The 20,263-nt window shown below is 51.7% G+C and overlaps 1 protein-coding gene across 2 annotated transcripts in view; it reads right to left on the minus strand.

Moving 5' to 3' along the window:
- Nucleotides 1–2,172: 2,172 nt before the first annotated feature.
- RNF150 (ring finger protein 150) overlaps nt 2,173–20,263 on the minus strand; it is a 246,949-nt gene continuing 228,858 nt past the window's right edge. Inside the window, exon 7 of one of the 2 annotated variants that reach the window (XM_041758027.1) lies at nt 2,173–2,431. In XM_041758027.1, the coding sequence (XP_041613961.1) occupies nt 2,262–2,431 (170 nt within the window). In that variant the 3' untranslated portion in view covers nt 2,173–2,261. Of the gene's footprint in view, nt 2,432–3,903; nt 11,820–20,263 lie in introns of those variants that run through there. The other variant, XM_041758028.1, reaches the window with a different exon arrangement.

Here is a 20,263-nt window from a genome sequence, read left to right on the forward strand (position 1 = left end):
CACGGGCTGGGATACGGGCGGGGGACAGGGGCTGGGACATGGTCTGGGACGGCCTGGCACAGGGGCAGGGACACGGGCAGGGACACGATGGGGACACTGCGGGGACATGGGCGGGGGCGTCTGTGAGCCGTCTTGAAAGCACCGAACAGCAGCTCATCTGGAGCGCGCGGGCCAGAGAGCACCTGCTGCCCTGGAGCTCTGCGCCCCTGACCCCTGGCCCGCGGGCTGCAGGCTCTGCCCCCGATCTCCGCTCCCGGGCTTTGGAGCGGCGGGGGGGCCTCGCGGTGGGGACGGGTCCGGGCTCGGCGGCACAAGGTCCTGCTGCCGCGGCCCCCCCGTACCCCCCCGTCCCCCTCCTCGTCCCCCCCTGTACCCCCCCGTCCCCCTCCTCGTCCCCCCCCGTACCCCCCCGTCCCCCTCCTCGTCCTCCCCCGCGTCCCCCTCCGCGTCTCCCCCCCGTCACGGTCTCCCTCCGTGTCCCCCTCCTTGTCCCCCCTCCTCCCCCCCATCTCCCCCCTCATCCCCCTCCCCTTCCCCCTCCTCCTCCCCCCTCATCCCCCTCTTCCCCCCCTCGTCCCCCCTCGTCCCCCCTCATCCCCCCATCCCCCCTCATCCCCCTCCTCTTCCCCCCTCGTCCCCCCTCATCCCCCATCCCCCCCTCATCCTCCTCCTCTTCCCTCCCTCCTCCCCCCTCCTCCCTCCTCCTCCCCCCTCATCCCCCTCCTCTTCCCCCTCCTCCCCCCTCATCCCCCCATCCCCCATCCCCCTCCTCTTCCCCCTCCCCGTCCCCCCTCATCCTCCTCCTCTTCCCTCCCTCCTCCCCCCTCCTCCTCCCCCCTCATCCCCCTCCTCTTCCCCCTCCGCGTCCCCCCTCATCCCCCCTCATTCCCCTCATCCCCCCTCATTCCCCCCATCCCCCCTCATCCCCCTCCTCCTCCCCCTCCCCATCCCTCCCCATCCCCCCTCATCCCCCCTCCCCATCCCCCCTCATCCCCCTCCTCTTCCCCCTCCGCGTCCTCCTGCCAAACCAAAGGAGCAAGAAGCGGGAGGAGGCAGCGGGAGGCTCGGGGCACCCGGTTCTCCCGTGGGGCGGAGGGGCCGCGTGGGCTGCGACGGCGGCGGCCTCCCCGTCAGCAGCGTGGGATGATGGACTTAGGGCCCCGGGCCAAGGGCTCGCTCCGTCTCTAACATCCGGCAGCTGTGCTGCGTGGGCAGAGTCCCGGAGGGCCCGGCCTGGAAGGGGCCGCCCGCGTGGAGGGGGCCTGTGGCGTCTGCCCCGGCCGCCGGGTAAGTGACCTCGGCACACAGAGGGCCGGCGCCTTAGGTGGGCAGGCGGGGGATGCTGAGGTTCAGGCGTCAGGACTCCACGGCCCTCCCGGGGGCTCCCACAGCCAGGGGTGAGGCCGGAGGGCCCCGAGCCGCCTGTTCCCCCCAGCTGCCCAGCACCCGGGCTCCTGCTGGAGACCCAGGGAGGCACCTGCTCCGGCAGGTGCTGTGGGGCGTCCACGGAGGGCACCTGCTCACGGTGGGCAGTGGCCTGGCCTCAGCCCGCCACCCCTCATCCTCACCCCCGAGGGCAAAGAATCTCAGCATCGTGGGAACTACACAGTGGCCGTGATAGAGCAAGACGAGGGCTCATCGTCTGTTCTTGGGTCACCAAGGGCGATGGACCGAGTATCTGAAAATGTCTCCTAACTTGAAGGCTCTCTCGGTCACCCCAACCTTCTGTGCCAGCATCACGGAGTAAGCGGGGCTCACCTTGCCCCGGGGCCTGGGCCAAGTCAGGCACTTACCGCTTGGCCGGTGCAAGGACACGAGGCGCCAGCGCTGGCTTAGATGGAGCAATGAGGCCCGTGGACGAAGGAAACGTATTTTCATTCTTTTTTTAAAAAAGATTTACTTATTTATTTTAGGGGACAGAGAGAGAGAAAGGAGGAGCAGAGGGAGAGGGAGAGAGACTCTTAAGCAGACTCTGCTGACTTGAGGCTGGATCTCACGACCCTGAGGTCACGGCCTGAGCCGAAACCAAGAGTGAGAGGCTCCACGGACCGAGCCACCCAGGTGCCCCATTTTTTGCGCTTTCTAAGTAGTGGTTCAGCGCCTCATACTCCAGACATAGGCGTTAACAGGCTTAGGACCAGGTGGCAAGGCTGGCGTCGTACACAGCTGTGGAGTCTGACGTTGTCGTTGTCCACAGGCCGAGCAGGCCACAGGACTTAGGGCTGAAGCCTGCGACGGGGAACGTTGAGCAGGGCAGGGCCTCAGGTGACCCGTGTCCAGGCCGTGGTGGCTCTGAGTGGTGCCCGGTGGCCTGTCCCCTCAGGGCCTGAGATGGGGGCCCGGGAACCAGGCCCAGGCGGCCTCTCGTCACCCGGACGCCAGCAGGCTTCACAGAGGCGGTCTTGTCCTGTGCGGTTTGGAAGATGACGACCTTCAGAAAAGAGGCTTGTCATCAATCAGCTTAAGAAAAGCTGAATTACACACAATTAAATGCATGACCCAATAAGAGGCTTCTCGAAAGTCTCTAACAGCCTTTGTTGTACTACACAAAGCCTTACTGCAACCGAGTGGACCTTGGGACCGTGTGGCGCAGCTTCTAAGGGATCCCGGGGTATGGCCTGAGCGTACACCCTCCGGTTTGGGGAACCCTGGTCCAGCAGACAGAGTGACGGGGACACTGGGGTGTTGGTTTCTAGACCCCGGGTCCCGGCCCCACCGCCTCCCCTGAGCAGGCCGGGAAGACCTTGTGGGGAAGCAAAGGAAAATTCGGTTCGGGACACCCTCTGTTTGACCATAAAAACACAGATTTATGTTTAGGAAGAAAAACCCCACTGGATCTTTCTCCCCCCGCTGGCTGGGAAACACTGTGTCTGTAGCACTGAATGCACCGGGGGGCCACCGGCCTGTGCCTCGGGGGACGCTCCGCAATCTTGTGCAGGCCACACGCGGCTCAGAGGGCACCAAGGGCTGGCATCTCGAGTGGGTGGTAACAGATTTTATTTATTCATTGAGAGAAAGAGGGAGAGAGAGAGAGAGCACAGGAGCAGGGGGGAGGCAGAGGCAGGGGCAGGGGGAGAAGCAGACTCACAGCTGAGCAGGGTGAGCAGGGAGCCCGATGCAGGGCTCGATCCTTGGACTCCGAGGTCATGACCTGAGCCGAAGGCAGACACTTCACCCACCGAGCAGCACCCCCCACCCCGCACCCCAATGTATCGCCTTTTTTAACCTTCCTTTCCTTACCTCCCCAGGCTGGGGGCTCCCATATTTTTTCATTTCCTTAGCAATCCGTTGCTGTTTCAAAGGAACTGCCCTTAAAAACCCTTTAGAAAAGCACAAGTAAATATGAAAAAAGAGCTTGCCACCCAGCCCATCTGGTGATGCCCACCTAGGGTAACCTGCCCCAGATGCACCGATAACGATGCTCAGTTCCCACTGAACCGCACCTCCGGCTAATTCAGCTGCCATCCTTCTGCTTTGCTCAAAAAATTTTATTTAATTTATTTATTTGAGAGAGAGAGAGCGTGAGCGAGCACACAAGCAGGGGTAGGAGCAGAAGGACAGGGCCAGGGAGGAGACTCCCCGCTGAGCAGGGAGCCCGACTGGGACTTGATCCCAGGACGCTGAGGTCAGGACCGGAGCTGAAGACAGGGCCTCGACCAGCTGGGCCCCCAGAAGCCCCCGCTCAGAATCTTCTAATCACTTCACTTAGAGCAACAGAGCTAAGGGGTCGGGTGCCTGGCACCTGAGAGAAAGAAAACTTCTTAAAATCTCTCATCTTAATGTCTTTAAAACGCAATCATGATTTAATGATAATTATCAATGTTTTAAAATCCGTAGCGCCACCTGGGGAACCCCAGGACGAGCCAACGCGGTTAGGAAATACGGATGACACGGACACAGGCATCTGGTTCCATTTTATTAAAAAACAAAACCAAACAAAATTTTGCAATGAAATTTCCTGGAATTCACAATCCTTTTCAAATCTTTATAGTTGCATTTTTTTTTTTTTACCAGTACATAAGAACACGACTGCACTTATTTACATTATAGTCTTCTATATAACAAAAATAGCCATGTTGTACGGTTGGGTGTTTCCAACTATTGTCCCTAATATTTCATCACCAGCCCGGTATGAGACAGACTGTTTATGCTCTCCAAACACATAGATAATAGAATTAAGCAAAATAAAAGTCCATGTCTCCTAACAGAAGACAGTTTTTTTTTTTTAAAACTTCTGTGTATTTCAAGGAGAGATAAAGTGCTCTGGAAGGAGTAAGGTAGGTGCCTGTGGAGCGGAAAAAGGAAAGAGAAAGAGATTTATTCCACCCTCCGCCCCCCACAAAACCCCCGAACCAACTACATCTCCTTGACCAACCATTTAAATATACCTGTGACTTTGTACAGAAGACGATGTTTTGGTAAAAAGGCTACATAATCCACTACGAAATTTCTCCGCACTTAAGAGCTAAACAAAGTCTAAATTTAAAGCTACCCGTGCAAATGCCATCAGGGATAATTTTTGTGATCTTTGAGTCATGTGGCAAATGAATCCAGGAAGCCGTCCCATGACCTGACTAGGGAGGGGGACGGGTAAGAGCACGATGGCACCACCGCGTATGACCTGCAGACGGGCCACAAAGACCTGGTGGAGAAAACAAAGTCAAATTCTACCCGTGACGTCATTTGTTATATGACAAAAGCACACAAATTCATGTTTAGGGAGGAACATAAATCCATCGGGTTTTTTTCTTGCTAGCAGGGAAATTAAACTAGAGGTTGATTTATGGTGCCGTTTCTGAATTTTTTTATGATGATAAATTCTCTGTAGCACTTTTTTTTTCAGTGAAAATAACAATGTGGTATATACAAAGGGGCTAAAAGAATTTTTTTTTTTTTTTTTTGGTTTTCACATTTTGAAATGGCAATTTTTGCTGGTCATGGTCTGCAATCTATAAAAGTGGGTGTCACGTATACACTGCTCGGGAGGCTCCCCTGGAAACTAGAATAATCATCCTCCCAGCTCACGAATAGTTTAGAGAACAAGTCCCCTTATTTTTCGAGAAATGAATGGAATGTGACTTTTTCACAAGTACAAAATTGCTTCAAGTTTTCTAAATAGAAGGGGGACACCCTGCTATAAAAATACCAGCCCCCCCAACCCTCCCCTACCCCTACATCTCTTCCGAATTATAAAATGGTACAACCATTTCGGGTTACTGACGGGAAAGCACGAAGTAAACGTGTCATTACGTACACGTGCAAAACACGCCAGTGTGTCACAGCACGGACCTTCACACGAAGACGTCTGTTTACTGGTCTTCCTTTGTGATCTGACAAGAAGAGAGTGGAGACGAGTCACAAGACACTCGCGCCCCTGCCTTGCGACGTTGGGGCCAGAGCATCTTCTCTGCCAGCACAGCCAACAACACGCGCTGACATTTTGCAGGGGCTGCGGGCGGTGAGCTCTTCCGTGCGGCTCTTCTTCAACGCTTCTGAGCTTGTGACACTCCTTCCCCTTGGCGTAAATGTGGGCCAAGTTCTCAACTATTGGGGAAACTGTATGGCGACAGGCCAATAACTAGTCGTTGAGGAAACGGGGACCCTGGTCAAATGACTTGGCTGAAAGAATAACGGCGCTTATCCCAGCAGAGGGCACCCTGCCCCGTGCAGTGGCTGCCTGGTGACCCCTGCACCCCGGATGCCACCAAGGGAAGGGACCAGCCTTCCTCAACTGCTCCAGTCCCCATCCCCGGAGCAAGGGTGTGGGGCTCCCTTCAAAGCACGGATCCGCCCGAATTAAGAAGCTCTCCTCCGCGAACATTCTTTGGCGAGGTAAAAATCTGCACATTCTCAAAGACAACAGTACTCCGAGTTCGATAAAGCGCTAGTTTTGCCTCAAACTTTTTGAGGGAAAAGGAGACGAAACACCAGACTTTCAAGATGCTGTGGTACTAAGGCCACAATGCATTTTTTTTTTTTAAAGATTGTGGGATTTAGTAAGGTCGATCACCAGCCTGCAAGAGACCAACCCTCTACAGTTCCACCGTTTCATCTGACCAGGCAACCCCCCTGCACTTTTATCTATGGGAACATGAGGAAAAAATGCAGCTCGTCAATGGAAGAAGGCGTGTCCACGTGGATGGTGATGGGTCTTTGGTTTACAGAGCACACGTGGTCCCCACGTTTTCCCTGCGTCTCCAAGCCCTTCAATCCAGTGAGGACGACAGGCCCACAGACCTCCGCCAGGCGGTGGTCCTGGGGTATCTGGGTGGAGCTGCTTCTCCACAGAAGCTCCCCCGGGCTCCGTACCGACTCGCAGACCTCTCCAGAGACCAGGTTCTTGCCTTACCGTTACCATCCGGAAACATTTACCAGGTGACCATTGAGCGAATGGCCCTGGAGTAAGTGCAAACGTCCATCAACAGTAGCACGAGGATGAAAGGTCTTTGATCACGGAGATTCCTGCAAAAGCCCCTTGACCGAGGCAGGCACAGTTCGCAGGGTGGCAGGTCGCTGTGAGCGACCTCACCGAGTTCTTCGCACAACAAGCGGGTTTTGCCATTGATCTCTAGGGATCTACATCTAGGACCCGGAGTCACCTCTTTAGTTTTGGGATAATTTCGTGTCATCAAAAGGGTCCAGGTGGAAGTGTGGCTACCAATCTATGGGTTTTTACCAATTACCGTTCCCATTACAAAGGGCCTGGAGCTGTGAGATGGGGAGACGAGCAGGCAAAGAGGAGAGGTAAGTGATGCTGAGAAACTCATTCCAGCTTCTCAGAATTAATTTCTCTTTCAGGCAATCTCAACCTTCTTTGCAACCATGAGTGTTTACTCATGAGTGTTAAACTCCTTCAAACACACACGTGCACCCTCCCACCCCGGCCCCAAAGGCCAGGTGAGCTCTAAGCCTAGGGGATGGGCATTTATTTGGGAAGGGAAGCCATGTTCATACCCTGCCATCCTCTTTCTCACTTCCTGCAGGCTCGTATGAACTGTCATCATCAAGTCCACGTCTGTGACACTCAACACGGCCCAAGGAATCTGTGTCCCTCACCTGAGGAGAATGGTTTCCTTGTGTGCCTTTTCCAATCTTAAGGAAGAAGCGGCCTCTTAGATCCCTTACGAAGAGCAAGTTCTTGCGCTAAGAAGCTGAGTTGAGGAAGCATGAGCGGACATCGGACACGGTACGACCCCCACATCTAAGAAGTCCTAACCTTGGTGGCCCGGGGTGAACCAGGAAGGTCACAGATGCTCAGAGTAGAAGATGAAAGATCTAGACGGCATTCTGGACCTGGTGACTTTGCCATTATTTGCCCAGGAGACTTTTCTGCAAGGAAGCCTGGAAAGAAGGCAACAGCTATCTATAAATTAAATTCTCTGCGATTAAATTAGTGAGAGGAGAAGTGAGAACATGGCTAACTCCATCATGGAGGAAGTTGATTTGCCTTCAGAGTAAACTGGTTTTCCTCATCAGAAGCGCAAGTACAGACACTGCTGCACGGTACGAGCAGGAAAGACCCCAACAACCGTAACTACGGCAATCACAACGCTAAGTCTATAGATCCAGAGCCACCAAGGTGTTTTTGTCCCTAAAGATGGGAAAAGAATGTGTGTAGGTGTAAAGAAGAGACAGGCAGTCAGAGAAAGCCGGATGCAGAGAGAGAGAGAGGGGAGGAAAGAAATCTAGGGAAGAGCGTACAAAAACGTCCTGGAAATCGCCGCAGGGGCCTCAGGACCGCGAGGGCCGGGTCCTTGCTCCACAGAGGACGTGACTCTGTATCTCAGATTTTCTGAAACAATCTTCATTTAACGAGATGTCTTTGTTTTCGGTCAGGGCGATGCATTCAGCGGCTAACTAAATGCCATTTATTTTTTACGTCCTGCAAGACTGTTCACCTAAACAAGACTCACGGAGGAGAAGGAACCGATGTCCGGCTACGTGTCACCATTTCTGGCTCTGAAGGTGTAGCGGCCGCCAGGACGACCGCAGGAGCCACCGGGCGTTGTGGTTTTCGACAAAACCCAACCCAGACCCGTGAACGTCCAGAACGAGGGACGTGCTGACCACACAGCACAACACAACAGGGACACCTCTTTGGACAGGGATCCGCCTCCAGGGTTCCCACCGTGACTAGGCGATGTCAGCATCGGCTGATGCCTTGGCCACTATTCCTTTTCTTTCCTCTTCTTAAGCTGTTGTTTTTAAGTCATCTCTGCACCCAACGTGGGGCTCAAACTCGCAGCCCCAAGATCGAGAGGCGCCTGCTGTACGGACGGAGCCCTCCAATCCCAAGGGCGCACCGGCCCTGGGCAAAGACCCTCGGCCAGCCCAGAGGCAGGAGAGCGGGGGCCGGGGGTGAGGTCGCACGACGACAGCCTGGAGCTCTCCTTGGCTCCCGAGTGCCACGTAGCAGTCCAAGCGTTTGTCACGGAAGTGAGGGAGATACTTTTGTCTCAGCACCGAATCAACATGGTTTTTTGTGACTTAAAATAACAACAACTGGTCAGAGACGTAACAGCAACACTAATGGACACCAGTGTATGGTTAGAAAGGTCAAGCAGAAATTTCTACAAGGATGGCCTGAACATCTATTCATTGCAAAACAAACAGATCTTTGGGCCTCTCATTAGGCAACTTGGGTGGAGTCTAGTTCTCTCTGGAGGTAATTAGGTTTTGACTTTTTTTTTTTCTTTCTTTGAGAGGGTCAGGGAATCTGGTGAGAATGCCAGAGCAGCTCCGGACCTGTGCTGTCGCGCTGGAAGCCACGGGCCATGTGCAGCTGTCGAGACAGAGCTGGAGGCTGGGGCTGCAGCCGGTCCAGCGTGAGCCGGGCGGGGAGCGCGGACTCACCGTGGATTTGGAGGACTTAGTACGAAAAAGAATGTGAAGTATTTCATGAATACTTTTCACATGTTGAAACAAAAGGATTAAATATATCATTAGAATCCATTTCAACTGTTCCTTTTTCCTTTTTAAAACACAGCCAAAATAAAAAAAAAAAAAAAAAAAAGAAACGTAGCCAGCAGAAAATGCAAAGTTTACGTGGGTGACTTGCGTTACATTTCAATCCGATAGCGCTGGTCTGGACACTCACTATGGAAAAATGCACATCTGTAAACACGCCTGAAGTCTGCATATACTTCTAGAGGGTTCCCAGCTCAGAATTTCCTCTTTGGGGTGGGTGAGGAGGTGAACAAGGCTATGGGAGAAGGTTTTTATTTCTCTTAAACTCTTCTATGCTGGTTAACTTTTTTTTTTTTTTTTTTTTTTTAGGCTACCAAAGCCACAGTTAAATCCTCCGGAAACAAACCTTTGGTAAATGGAGAGCCTCCAAGGCTCAGGGGTTTTGCAGCAGAGCCTCCTTGGGGTAAAGCCACAGGCCTCAGCCCCCCCCCCCCCCCCCGCCAACCCGGGGCCTCTGGTCATCCACGCAGCCTGGGCCTCACCCCATAGGGGTTGCCACTAGCACGGCGTACATACGCAGGCGAGTCCTGCTTTACCTGGTCACTGGCAGGAAGAGAGGACACTCATCAAACGGACAAGTATTCGATCCAAAGGCATTTTCCCTCCCGGGTGTGGGATGCAATCTGTATTTCTCTTGCTCTTGAATCATCCTTCTGATTCCACCCGACGTCTGCGAGTACCGAAGTGCGTTTCAGGCGGAGCTGACTGAAGGAGTCCACGCCGGAACCCTACGCTGACCGAGGGAAGGCAACACTTTGCAATGAAGAAGTCTACACCGAGGCCTGGGGTGTGAAGGTGTCCACAGATCACAGACTCTGTGACAGACGGTGGGTTTAACACCAGGCTAAACAAAACCACTCCTACTTGGACTTAAGCCTTGAAGCATCTGGACACTCAGCCTCACAGGAGCGCAGGGGCCCAGAGGCCCTTAGCGTGTTGCCTGTCAAGGAACTGCCGCCCAAGGGCATGAGGTCCGCTGGAGGGCACGGCCACCTGCAAGCACATGGCTCCCCCTGGCAGAGAGCTCGCTAGCGGCCCTCGGGTCAGAGGGGCCTTGGTCACCATCTCGTTCAACTCCTTCATTTCACAGGTGGAGGCGACAAGGCCCACCAGCCGGTGGCTCAGCCGGGACTCCCGCTTCTCCGTTCGGTGACGTCCTTGCTCCTCCCCGCCCAACTTTGCACATTGTCCGGGTTCCATTGCAGGGAGTGTCATCCCAGGGGGAGGTGACATCCCCGAGGGTGGTGGTCATTTTCTCTGCCTCGCTGCCCACCCGGGGAGCATCCCACAGGAAACCGTTAAAGGTGCCGAGAAAGGGGCAACGAGCAGTCTGACATGCTCTCCCTTGACGTGCGCCCCGTGCTTCCGAGGCAGCGGGTCTACGACACAACCGAGCTCTTGTCTTTGGATGAGTCTTAGTGTAGTGAGGTGGCAAGGCCTCGTCGAAGACGTAAGTGGGTCCGCGAGGAAGGCTCTCGGTCTTGGCAACCCACGCGGCTGCACGGGTCTCCGGAGGACGAGGGGCCTCGTGGTCGTCCGGGGAAGCCACTCGCTGCCTCCGTCATCTCCGCATCGGGATAGTCTAAGTGTGTTACAAAATCGCCCACTGGAAAAATAGCACATCTCCGTCATAGTTACAAAAAAAGAATAAAAACGTAAGTAGTTTAAAAACGCCGGTGGGTCTCAGTATTGATCGGACGCGTCCTCTCCTGCCTGCGCTTCTGTCTGTCTCCGCGGGAGAAGCTTGGTTGGCCAAAGCCCTCGCCGACTTCTGGATCAAACGGTTCATCAAACCGCACGCCCCTCCTCACTCGCGGTCCTCGGTGAGCCCTGGGCAGGGGGCTGCTAAGGAGTCACCTAGGCCTTCCGGGCGGCGGGTGCCAGCTAAGTGCTACACGGCCCCGCTGTGTCGGGCCCTGGGCTCAAGGAGGCCCGGGTCTCCTCTGCAGCCTCCGTCTCCTGCGAGGCCACCGTGGAGGAAACAGGAGACTGCTCTGGCCCGGGGAGACCAAGCTAACAGACACTGCGCTTTGGGGGAGAACACGTGGCTCTGGCCTTAAAGCCAGGCCTGCAGTGCCGGCTACAGTCCTACAGTCCTACAGTCGCGACGGCGGCGCCAGTGGCCCAGAGGGGACCTCTGAGTGTGGCATTCCTGTCCAAGACCCGAAGTTCCAGGCAGCGTGACGCTTCCTTCTCGCGTGGGCCGTCAGCAGGGCCTGGCAAGGGGAGTGGCGGGCTGCGGTGCCCAGGGTGGGCCGCAGGCGCGGCGGGGTCGGCGCCCGGGCTGGGGTCTCCGCAGCCAGGGTGCTTAGGATGCCCCCGCAGGAGCTCGGGTTCTTCCCGAGGGCCGGCCTGGAGTGGGGCGGGCGCCTCCCGGAGCCCCGCGCTTCGGGCCGTGGGTGGCCAGGCCTGGGCGCCCCTGGGTGCCACCCCCCAGGAGGCCGGGCCCGATGGAAACGGCTCACGGCCTCTAACCCGAAGCTGCCAAGGAAACCGAACCACATTCCCCGAACGATGAAACAAGACCTGGAAGCAGAGGAGGCAAGATGCAGAGGCCCGACCCGTGTCCCCCGTGCGCGTGTCGCGAGCTCCCGAGGCGCCAGCCCACGAGGGCCTGGGGGGAAGGGCGGCCCCGGCGGCCGGGCCCGGGGAGGTCGTGCAGGCCGCGGCCCGTCCATTCTCGAGGCACGCCTCCCTCCGTCCCCCGGGGCCCCTTCTCCGACGGTCACCGGCTCAGGATTTCGCCTCGTCGCAGTCTGGGTCGGTGGAGAGCTCCACGTCGGACAGCCCGACTTCCATTGCCATGATCAGCGAGATGTCAGAGTCGCTGCTGACAGCCGGCTCCGGCTCGCCTGCGGGGAGACAGCAAAGCTCACCGTGAGCGCCGGCCTCTGCCTCTGGGGCTAGGTCCTTTAATACGCCTGTCTTTAGTTTTGTATTTTTTATTTATTTTTTTACACCTCTGTTTAATAGCATTTCTTTGATGGCCATGAGAAGGTACTAGAGAAATTGGCTGTTTTGTAAAAAAAAAAAAAAACCACCAAAAAAACCCCTAATTAGATCCTCATCTCATGCTATAGCGCAAAATAAATTCTAAATAGGTCAAAAAGCAAGTATAGAAAAGAAACCAATATAGTTAGAAGAAAATGTATCTTAGAAGGCTATATCTAAGCAGGAAAATACCTAATATATCAAAGCAGGGCAAGAAATTCTACGTGGGAAAACAGCTGAGCAATTCACAGGAGAACAGATCGGTAAGTGTGCATGGAATTCAAAAAATATTAAAAACATGAAAAATAAGATCAAAAGGCATACATCAAACTTGTGATATTCGTGCAAATTTCACAAAGGGGCTGTATTTTCAACATACAGCCTTCACATCAGTAAGAAAAACTACCCAGAAAAATGGGCACAGGTTGCTATTATACAATTCACAGAGCAGTATCGTATAAATGACCGATAACTATATGGTAAAAATAGCTACTCTTTTTTTTTTTGTTTTAGGATTTTATTTATTTATTCATGAGACACACACACACACACACACACAGAGGCAGAGACACAGGCAGAGGGAGAAGCAGGCTCCACACAGGGAGCCCGATGCGGGACTTGATCTCGGGACCCCGGGGTCACAACCTGGGCCGAAGGCAGCGCCAAACCGCTGAGCCACCCGGGCTGCCCAAGCTACTCTCTTTTTAAAAAAAAGAAAATAAAATCTTCATTCTTTAAAAAAATGCAGTAGTACGCTGAGGCAGGTACTTTGGTATACTGCATGTAGCTCTGTGACATTTTCACTCAGTAATTTCATTTCCGGGGTGTATCACAGAGAAATAGAGATGCAAAAATATTCATTGAAGCATTATTCATAGCAGCAGAAGACCTCAAGTAACAAAGTCCAACAACATAGAATACTCGAGGAAAGCGTGTTGCTTTTAGAGCACAATCTTCTTGTCCTAGCAATTAAAGTGACATTTCCTTTTTTTAAAAAAAATAAATTTATTTATTTATATTTTTAAATTCAACATTTAAAAATTTTTTTATAATAAATTTATTTTTTATTGGTGTTCAATTTGCCAACATATAGAATAACACCCAGTGCTCATCCCGTCAAGTGCCCCTCTCTAAAGGGTCATTTCCAAAGAGCTTGCAGTTACATAAGAAAATGCTCACAGCATTCTTCTACATGAAAACAAAAGGTGGAATTGGACCCCTGCCCCACACTTGACAACAAAATACATCCTAGGCTGGCGAATACCTGTACCTACACCTGCAGCTGTGACTACACCTGTATTCCGTCTATATCTGTACCTGCACCTATAGCCTGGTTTTATTTTATTTTTTTAATTTTTTTAAAATTTTTATTTATTTATGATAGTCACAGAGAGACAGAGAGAGAGGTAGAGACACAGGCAGAGGGAGAAGCAGGCTCCATGCACCGGGAGCCCGACGTGGGATTCGATCCCGGGTCTCCAGGATCGCGCCCTGGGCCAAAGGCAGGCGCCAAACCGCTGCGCCACCCAGGGATCCCTATAGCCTGGTTTTAATTGTGCATGTGCACTTCCTTCCCATTTATCCTCTTCCCCGGAGCCAGCTGGTACTTTCAACCCCTGACTTTTGGGGAATTCTTTTTGCAAGTTGGGATGGTTTTCCCTTCCCTTATGGCTGCTTTGCGTTTGATTTCTCCGCAGGGCCACAGCTTGCTGTTGTGCAGGCTATGCTCAGCACCGCTCCAGAGAAAGCCTTCCCTTTGGAGTCTAGGTAAGCAGTGCCCACTAGATTTGGACAGTGCCCAACCTGCAGAGCTGGACATGGGAGCTCGGCTTTGTTTCTCAGATCCACTAAGTCCTTGGTCCTTCATCCATTTTTTTTTTTTTTCATCTGCCCAGCTCTTGTTATTGTCTCTTTTTACCTTTTCCCTGTCCATGTTTGGTCTACACCTTACAAAATCCGTTTGCTACAGTCTTTGTGGGGTTTTAGGGGAGGCTGGAAGTAGTTTCATGTGTTCAATCGACTCGGCGCTCTCCTAAAGCATCACATTTGCAATGAGAAATATATATAATTAAAATGATTTTCATGAGAATTGGGAACCTGTTTTACTTTATGAGACTGTATTCTAGTCTCAGCTATAGTGAGTGACTACACGTGTTACTCCATGTAAGTCCCTTTCTCCTTTAGGGTTAAAGTTGACTTGTCTATTAAATGATTCTGGGGATGCCTGGGTGGCTCAGTGGTTGAGTGTCTGCCTTGGGCTCAGGGTGTGATCCTGGAGTCCTGGGATCAAGTCCTACATCAGGCTCCCCACAGGGAGCTTGCTTCTCCTTCTGTCTACGTCTCTGCCTTTCTTTGTGGGTCTTTCATGAATAAATAAATAAAACATTAAAGAAAATGATTCTGGACTGGATATCTCAGAGTCCTTTCTAGTTGTTACAGTTTGTACCTGTATATGTTGATGTCAAACTACCACAGCGCCTCCTACATGCTGGTTTCTCAGCAAATATTCAATAAAATGACCACCGAGGAACAAAGTTGCCTCTTTTTGTGCACAACCCTTCAAATTATTTTTATTTAAAACATTCTTTTATTAATCAAAAGAGGTCTGTGTGTTATATATTTACTACAAGTATATACCAAATGGGAGAATTCACTACTTTGGGGTGTAGTGAAAGCTGATTATACTTATTCCTGGAGATAAAAAATGAGGGTTATAGTATAGACCTATAATCTCTATTTTTTTTTTCGTTTTGCAATGGTTCATGAACTAATTCAGCTCAAGGGCAGCCAACATTTTCAGCTCACAAGTACACTGTACGTCAACCAAGGAGCTCGTCATGGAGTGGTTTTATGACTCATAAATATCTAGTTTTTTTTTTTTTTTTAAAGGCCGCCCACATGAAGGGCTGAGTTAAGAGTTCTATAAAGATGCTCCATGTACCTGCGGTGGCAGCTTCTCACCTTCACTCCTGGCTTTTTAAGCCACTGGCCTCAGCAGATTTCATGATTCTCACTGTGGTGTTTTCTAAATTGGAACTTGTGAATCGAAAGACAGAAAGGCCATGGGGACTGATAGGGCTACGGTGCGCTGAATTCATGATGCTATTTTGGAAACTGTCTCGCCCAGCTCCGGGCAAAGCTGAATTCAAATCAATGAAATCGGATGCTTGCCAAAAAGTGGTTCAATTTTCATGATGTAGCAGTGCCTCAACCCTATCAGCTAATCATTTTCCATTTCAAAACTTAAAAAAAAAAATGATCTGAAAACATTTGAAATGATTATTTTACTCTGTCCTGTGATTTTAATTGAACTTGGCTTGTTCCATAATTTTTAAAAGTGGGGTTTTTATATTTCCTTTTTTTAAGATTTTATTTATTTATTTGACAGAGAAAGAGAGAGCACGAGTGCACACACAAGCAGGGGGAGTGGCAGGCAGAGGCAAGGGAGAAGCAGCCTCCTGGCGGGGCGGGGCGGGGCGGCCCCCCCCCCCAGGGGCCCAATCCCAGGACCCGGAGAACACGGCCTGAGGCCCACGGCAAATGCTTAACCTACTGAGCCAGCCAGGCGCCCCAGGGCTTTATCTTTTAATTAAGGCAGATGTTTTTCTTTGACGCCACAATAATACAAATGAAACCACTGTCACTAAAACATTTAGAAGGTTCTCTGTAGGTGGTACCAATTGGGGAGTGTAAAGTAGCTATTAACAATATAAAGGTTCACTGAACTGTTACCTCCTTCCCTGCAAAAGCTGATACAAAAGGAAGGCAGAAATAACATTGGCCTTTACTGAGTCCTCACAACACCCCTTTGATGGAGGTATCATGATTCCTGTCTTACAGATGAAAAAAAAAAAAAATTACTCTCAGTCCATCGGGTGCAGTGGTACCGTACCCACTTGACATACTTCCTTCTCTTGGTTTTTATGCATTGTGAAGACATCGAGAGGGCTGAGACAGAGTCACAGGATCCACTTAATATTTTAAAAGATCGCTCTTGCTGTTACGTGAAGAACAGGTCAGTAGGACAAAGAGGGGAGGGAATCAGGAGGAAGCTATTGCAGCAAAACAGATGAAATGTGATGGTGGCGTGGGGAGATACGGGGACACACCGGAGAAATATCGTAGAAGTAGGTGATCGCTGCGCAAGGGTAGCCAGAGAGGAGAAAGCAGAGGATAACGCCCTCATTTCTTGAGCAATACAGGTACCATGTACTCAGCAGGAAGATGAACTGGTGGGGAGAGATCAAGAGTCTGGTTTCAGGCACGTCTGGGGGGCTCAGCAGTTGAGCGTCTGCCTTGGGCTCAGGACGTGACCCTGGGATCCAGGGATCGAGTCCGCATTGGGCTCCCGCAGGGAGCCTGCTTCTCCCTCTGCCTGTGTCTCTGCCTCTCTCTCTCTGTGTCTCTCACGAATAAATAAATAAAATCTTAAAAAAAAAAAAAAAGAGTCTGGTTTCACGTGCGCCAGGTTGGAGACACCGGTAAGACCTGAGAAAGGAGACATGCGGTCCGCAGGTAGCTACAGGGGTCTGGAGGACAATACATGATGTGAGAAGCTTCCCAAAGAGATTTGAAACCATAAGAGTGGATGACGTTTCTGTAGGAAAAGATCGTAGAGAAAACACGAGGGGCAGAGGTCCCTGGAACACGGAGACCCACGGCCAAAGGGTCCAACTCATGCTGCCAACACGACTTGTTTGGCCCATGCCATGTTTTCTTCTATTTAAAAGTCAGGATATTTTACATACAAACCTAGACTTGAGATTTATCTTGGAAACAGAGATCTCTGGCCGTATATGCCCAATTCCCGGAGTGGAATCCTTGAGGGCAGCAGGAAGGCTGCGCTGCTTAGCTTAGGGCAAAGACGCTCTGGGTCTGCGGCCCTGGTTCACGGTACTCGGCCTGTGTAGATGCGTACGTTTAAAACCTCACATTTAGGGAAAGGGTGGAAGAACAGGAGAGGAGGGTGAGCCCCCAAAGAGACTGAAAATGGGCAGAGATTGAGTCGTTTCCTCCTTTTCTTTTCAGCATATTCAGGTTTCTCTCCCGCATAGGCCCCGACCCACCATCAGCAATCCATCCCCAAGGAGACGAGTACCACCGATTCGGTTGGGTGGATTTTAAGGCTCACCCCGTCATCCAGTTTATAGACTGGAATGTCTTTACCGCAGCGTTCATGAGCATCTGAAGAGATGGTGGGCAGAAAATACTCCATTTTTTAAAATTTTATTTTATTTTACCTTATTATTATTATTATTATTATCATTGAAAATACTCCATTTTAGATGGAGCCTTGTAACCTATTGTATTGACCCATAACTACCGCTTTCATACATTTCCACATTTAACTGCAAACAAAATCACTGTGGTTAACCAAAAAAATTCTTCATGTTAGGATTTATTCTATTGGGTCCGTAAATGATTAATAGCTTTGATCTTTCTCTTTCTCCTTTAAAAAACAAAAATTACCTTCGGGCTCGCAGGTTCCCTTTGTGAAATGGGCGTTACGGTCGTATTTCTGCTGTGGGGGGTGTAGTGCGTACAGAGTGTGCTGTGCCTTCCTGAGACCAGAAGACACCGAGATCCGCCTTGCCCGACGTCAGGCCTCCCGGGCCTGCCCCCGTCATTTCCCCGATGTCGCCACTGTCATCGCTGCCATTTCAGGATCCCGCCACGCTCCCTCGGAAACAGGAGGCCCTTGGCAGACCTCCGTAGCACCGAGAGTGGGTGAGTTCCTCCCGGGCCACGTAGGGCTCAAGTTCTGTATTTTATTAGCTGACAACAATCTCAATGCAGTATCGAGTCCTTAGTACCTGCCGGGGATCATGCCAAGGGCTTAAACAGATCGCGTAGTCTAATATTCAAAATCAACCCGTGACCTAGGATTACGTCCTTCTTCAGGTGCTAGGACTGGAGCTCGGAGAAGTTAAAGGCCTCCTGAGCTGACGCTGCAGGGAGGGGTCGGAACTAGAATTCGAAGCTAGTCCTGGCTCCGGAGTGCGTGAACCTGAGCACATCTACACTTCCGAGGGGAGACCCTTAACCTGAGGATTAGCAGGTGCATCCCGGTGCCTGCAATCACACGCCCGCCTCTACGGCCATGTGGTAAGGGGACTGCTTCCGCTGGATTCTCGCAGAAACCACCAAAAGCTCAACAAGCACCGTCCTCTGAGGAGACTGCGTCCGGGTGAGCTCGAGGGCTCTTTACTGTATGCAGCAAGGGTGCTCGGCTTTCTTTCTGGTGCCTATTTTGGTTTACTTTGTGTTCGACTACCCCTTTTTTTTTAGACTTTTTAAAATTAATTTATTCATCATGAGAGACAGAGAGGGACAGAGAGAGAGAGAGATGGGGGGGGGGGCAGAGACACAGGCAGAGGGAGAAGCAGGCCCCATGCAGGGAGCCCGATGCGGGACTCGATCTGGGGAGTCCGGGGTCACGCCCTGGGCCAAAGGCAGGCGCTAAACCGCTGAGCCACCCAGGGATCCCCTGTGTTCTACTACCTTGACACGACACTTTTCATACGAAGTCACCGCTTTCCTACTTAATTGTTTCTTCGTGGTGGTTTTTCAAAGCTGAAGCAGAAGATCATCCTTCCCAGAATGAGGTTTGATGTTTCCTGCCCGTCTCTGCTCACCATTAGCAAACACTGCGCTCAGAGGAACCTTCTTCCCGTTGGGAGCAGACAAGGTGGTGATGACTAGAACCCCCCAGGTGTCCTGATTCTCCAGGAGGCCTGGCGTTTCATGCCGGGAGCCGCTCTGCATCACATAAAAGCTTTTTTTTTTTTCCATGAAAAATCAGGTTTCAAAGGAAAGTGGAGCTCTTCCGTCCACTGCTCCCAGCGCATTTCTTCTTGAAAACAAGACCTCATCTCCAACCACCGCTGTAGACGCAAGAGCACCAGAGGGGAGGTGCTCACCGGCCTGGCTGACTTGCAACCTTGTCTTCCCAGGTCTTCTCAGAAGTGAGGTTTCGGGGGGCCGGGGCACCGCCTACGGACTCCCCATCCCGAGTTAGTCCGACTTCAAGTGGGCAAGCGGGTGTACGGTTGCCCAGGGAGCGCTACACATGGTACAAGTGGACCAGCTCGTCCAAAGCCACGTACCCAGGAAGGGGCAGCAACGGCAAGACATAAAGGTGAACTAAAACAGCCTCTACCTTTAGGTTGAACTCGATCTAGTACAGGAGATCAGTCAGACTTGTACCTGCTACGTAAGTTTAATCCGAGGGGATAGATGCTAAACGTAGTATAAATAAAGTGCTAAAGAAACAAAGGGGTGGGGAGAATTTTGCCTCCAACTGGCTCATCCAAAGGGTTCATGAAGTAGGTCACAGGTAACCCAGTGGTGAGGTCTAACTGGTACTGGGGAGGGGGGGATGGCATGTTTTAGGGGGACCAGCATGATTAGGCGTCATCAGAGCAAACGTCAAGGCACGTGGATTCGACGGCTGCTTAGGTCATGGACCATGAGGAGCTCCGTGCCAGACGAATCTCAGAGGGACTTTGCACCCTTCCTGCCCTCCGTGCTCTCCTCGTTCACGTTCACGGGGAGCTAGAAGGTTGGAAACTGCATCTCCCAGAAAGAGGTGGAGGGAGGGGGGAAGAGGGAAGCTACTACACTTCTGGTTCAGGCTGTGGGTTCCAGAAGTGGTGGCAGTGGTTTCAACTGCCAACCACCCGGCGTGGGGAGAGTGTGGGTTCCCAGTTAGCGTCAGGGCTGGTGGCTTCCCCAAAGAAGTAAGACAGGCTCTGGCAACGTCAGGAGAGCGGATACACACTCGAGAGCTCTTGGTAACACCCCTGGGTACACTATTTTTTTTTTTTTAAGTAAATCAACTTTACTGAAGCATGATTTACCTACACTAAATTGCATCTGTTTAAAGTATATAATTTGGGGGCACCTGGCTCAGTCAGTAGAGCCTGTGTGACTCTGGATCTCAGGGTCATGAGTTTGAGCCCGTGGTATGCGTGGAGCCTAGTGTACAATGTGATCAGTTCTGACGGATGTGATGGGCCTATGTATCTGTGCAACCACCATTACGACCCTGAGGGTGTTTTGAGATAACATTTCTGTTTCCTCCCAAAGTGTCCCCATGCCCCTTTATGGTCAATCCTTCCTTCAGTTACTGGCTTCCGGTGACATCTGATCTGTTTTTTTGAAAAAGTTAACTCTTTTTCAGATTTTTTTTTCAACACTGGTATAATTGACATTTAGGGCTGGAATTATCCAACCCCAAATGCTGTGCGTGTGCGTGTGTGTGGGGTTGTCCTGTGAATTGTAGGATGTAGCAGCACCTTGATCT

The sequence above is a fragment of the Vulpes lagopus genome, chromosome 6, assembly GCF_018345385.1.
Source record: "Vulpes lagopus strain Blue_001 chromosome 6, ASM1834538v1, whole genome shotgun sequence".
NCBI lineage: Eukaryota > Metazoa > Chordata > Mammalia > Carnivora > Canidae > Vulpes > Vulpes lagopus.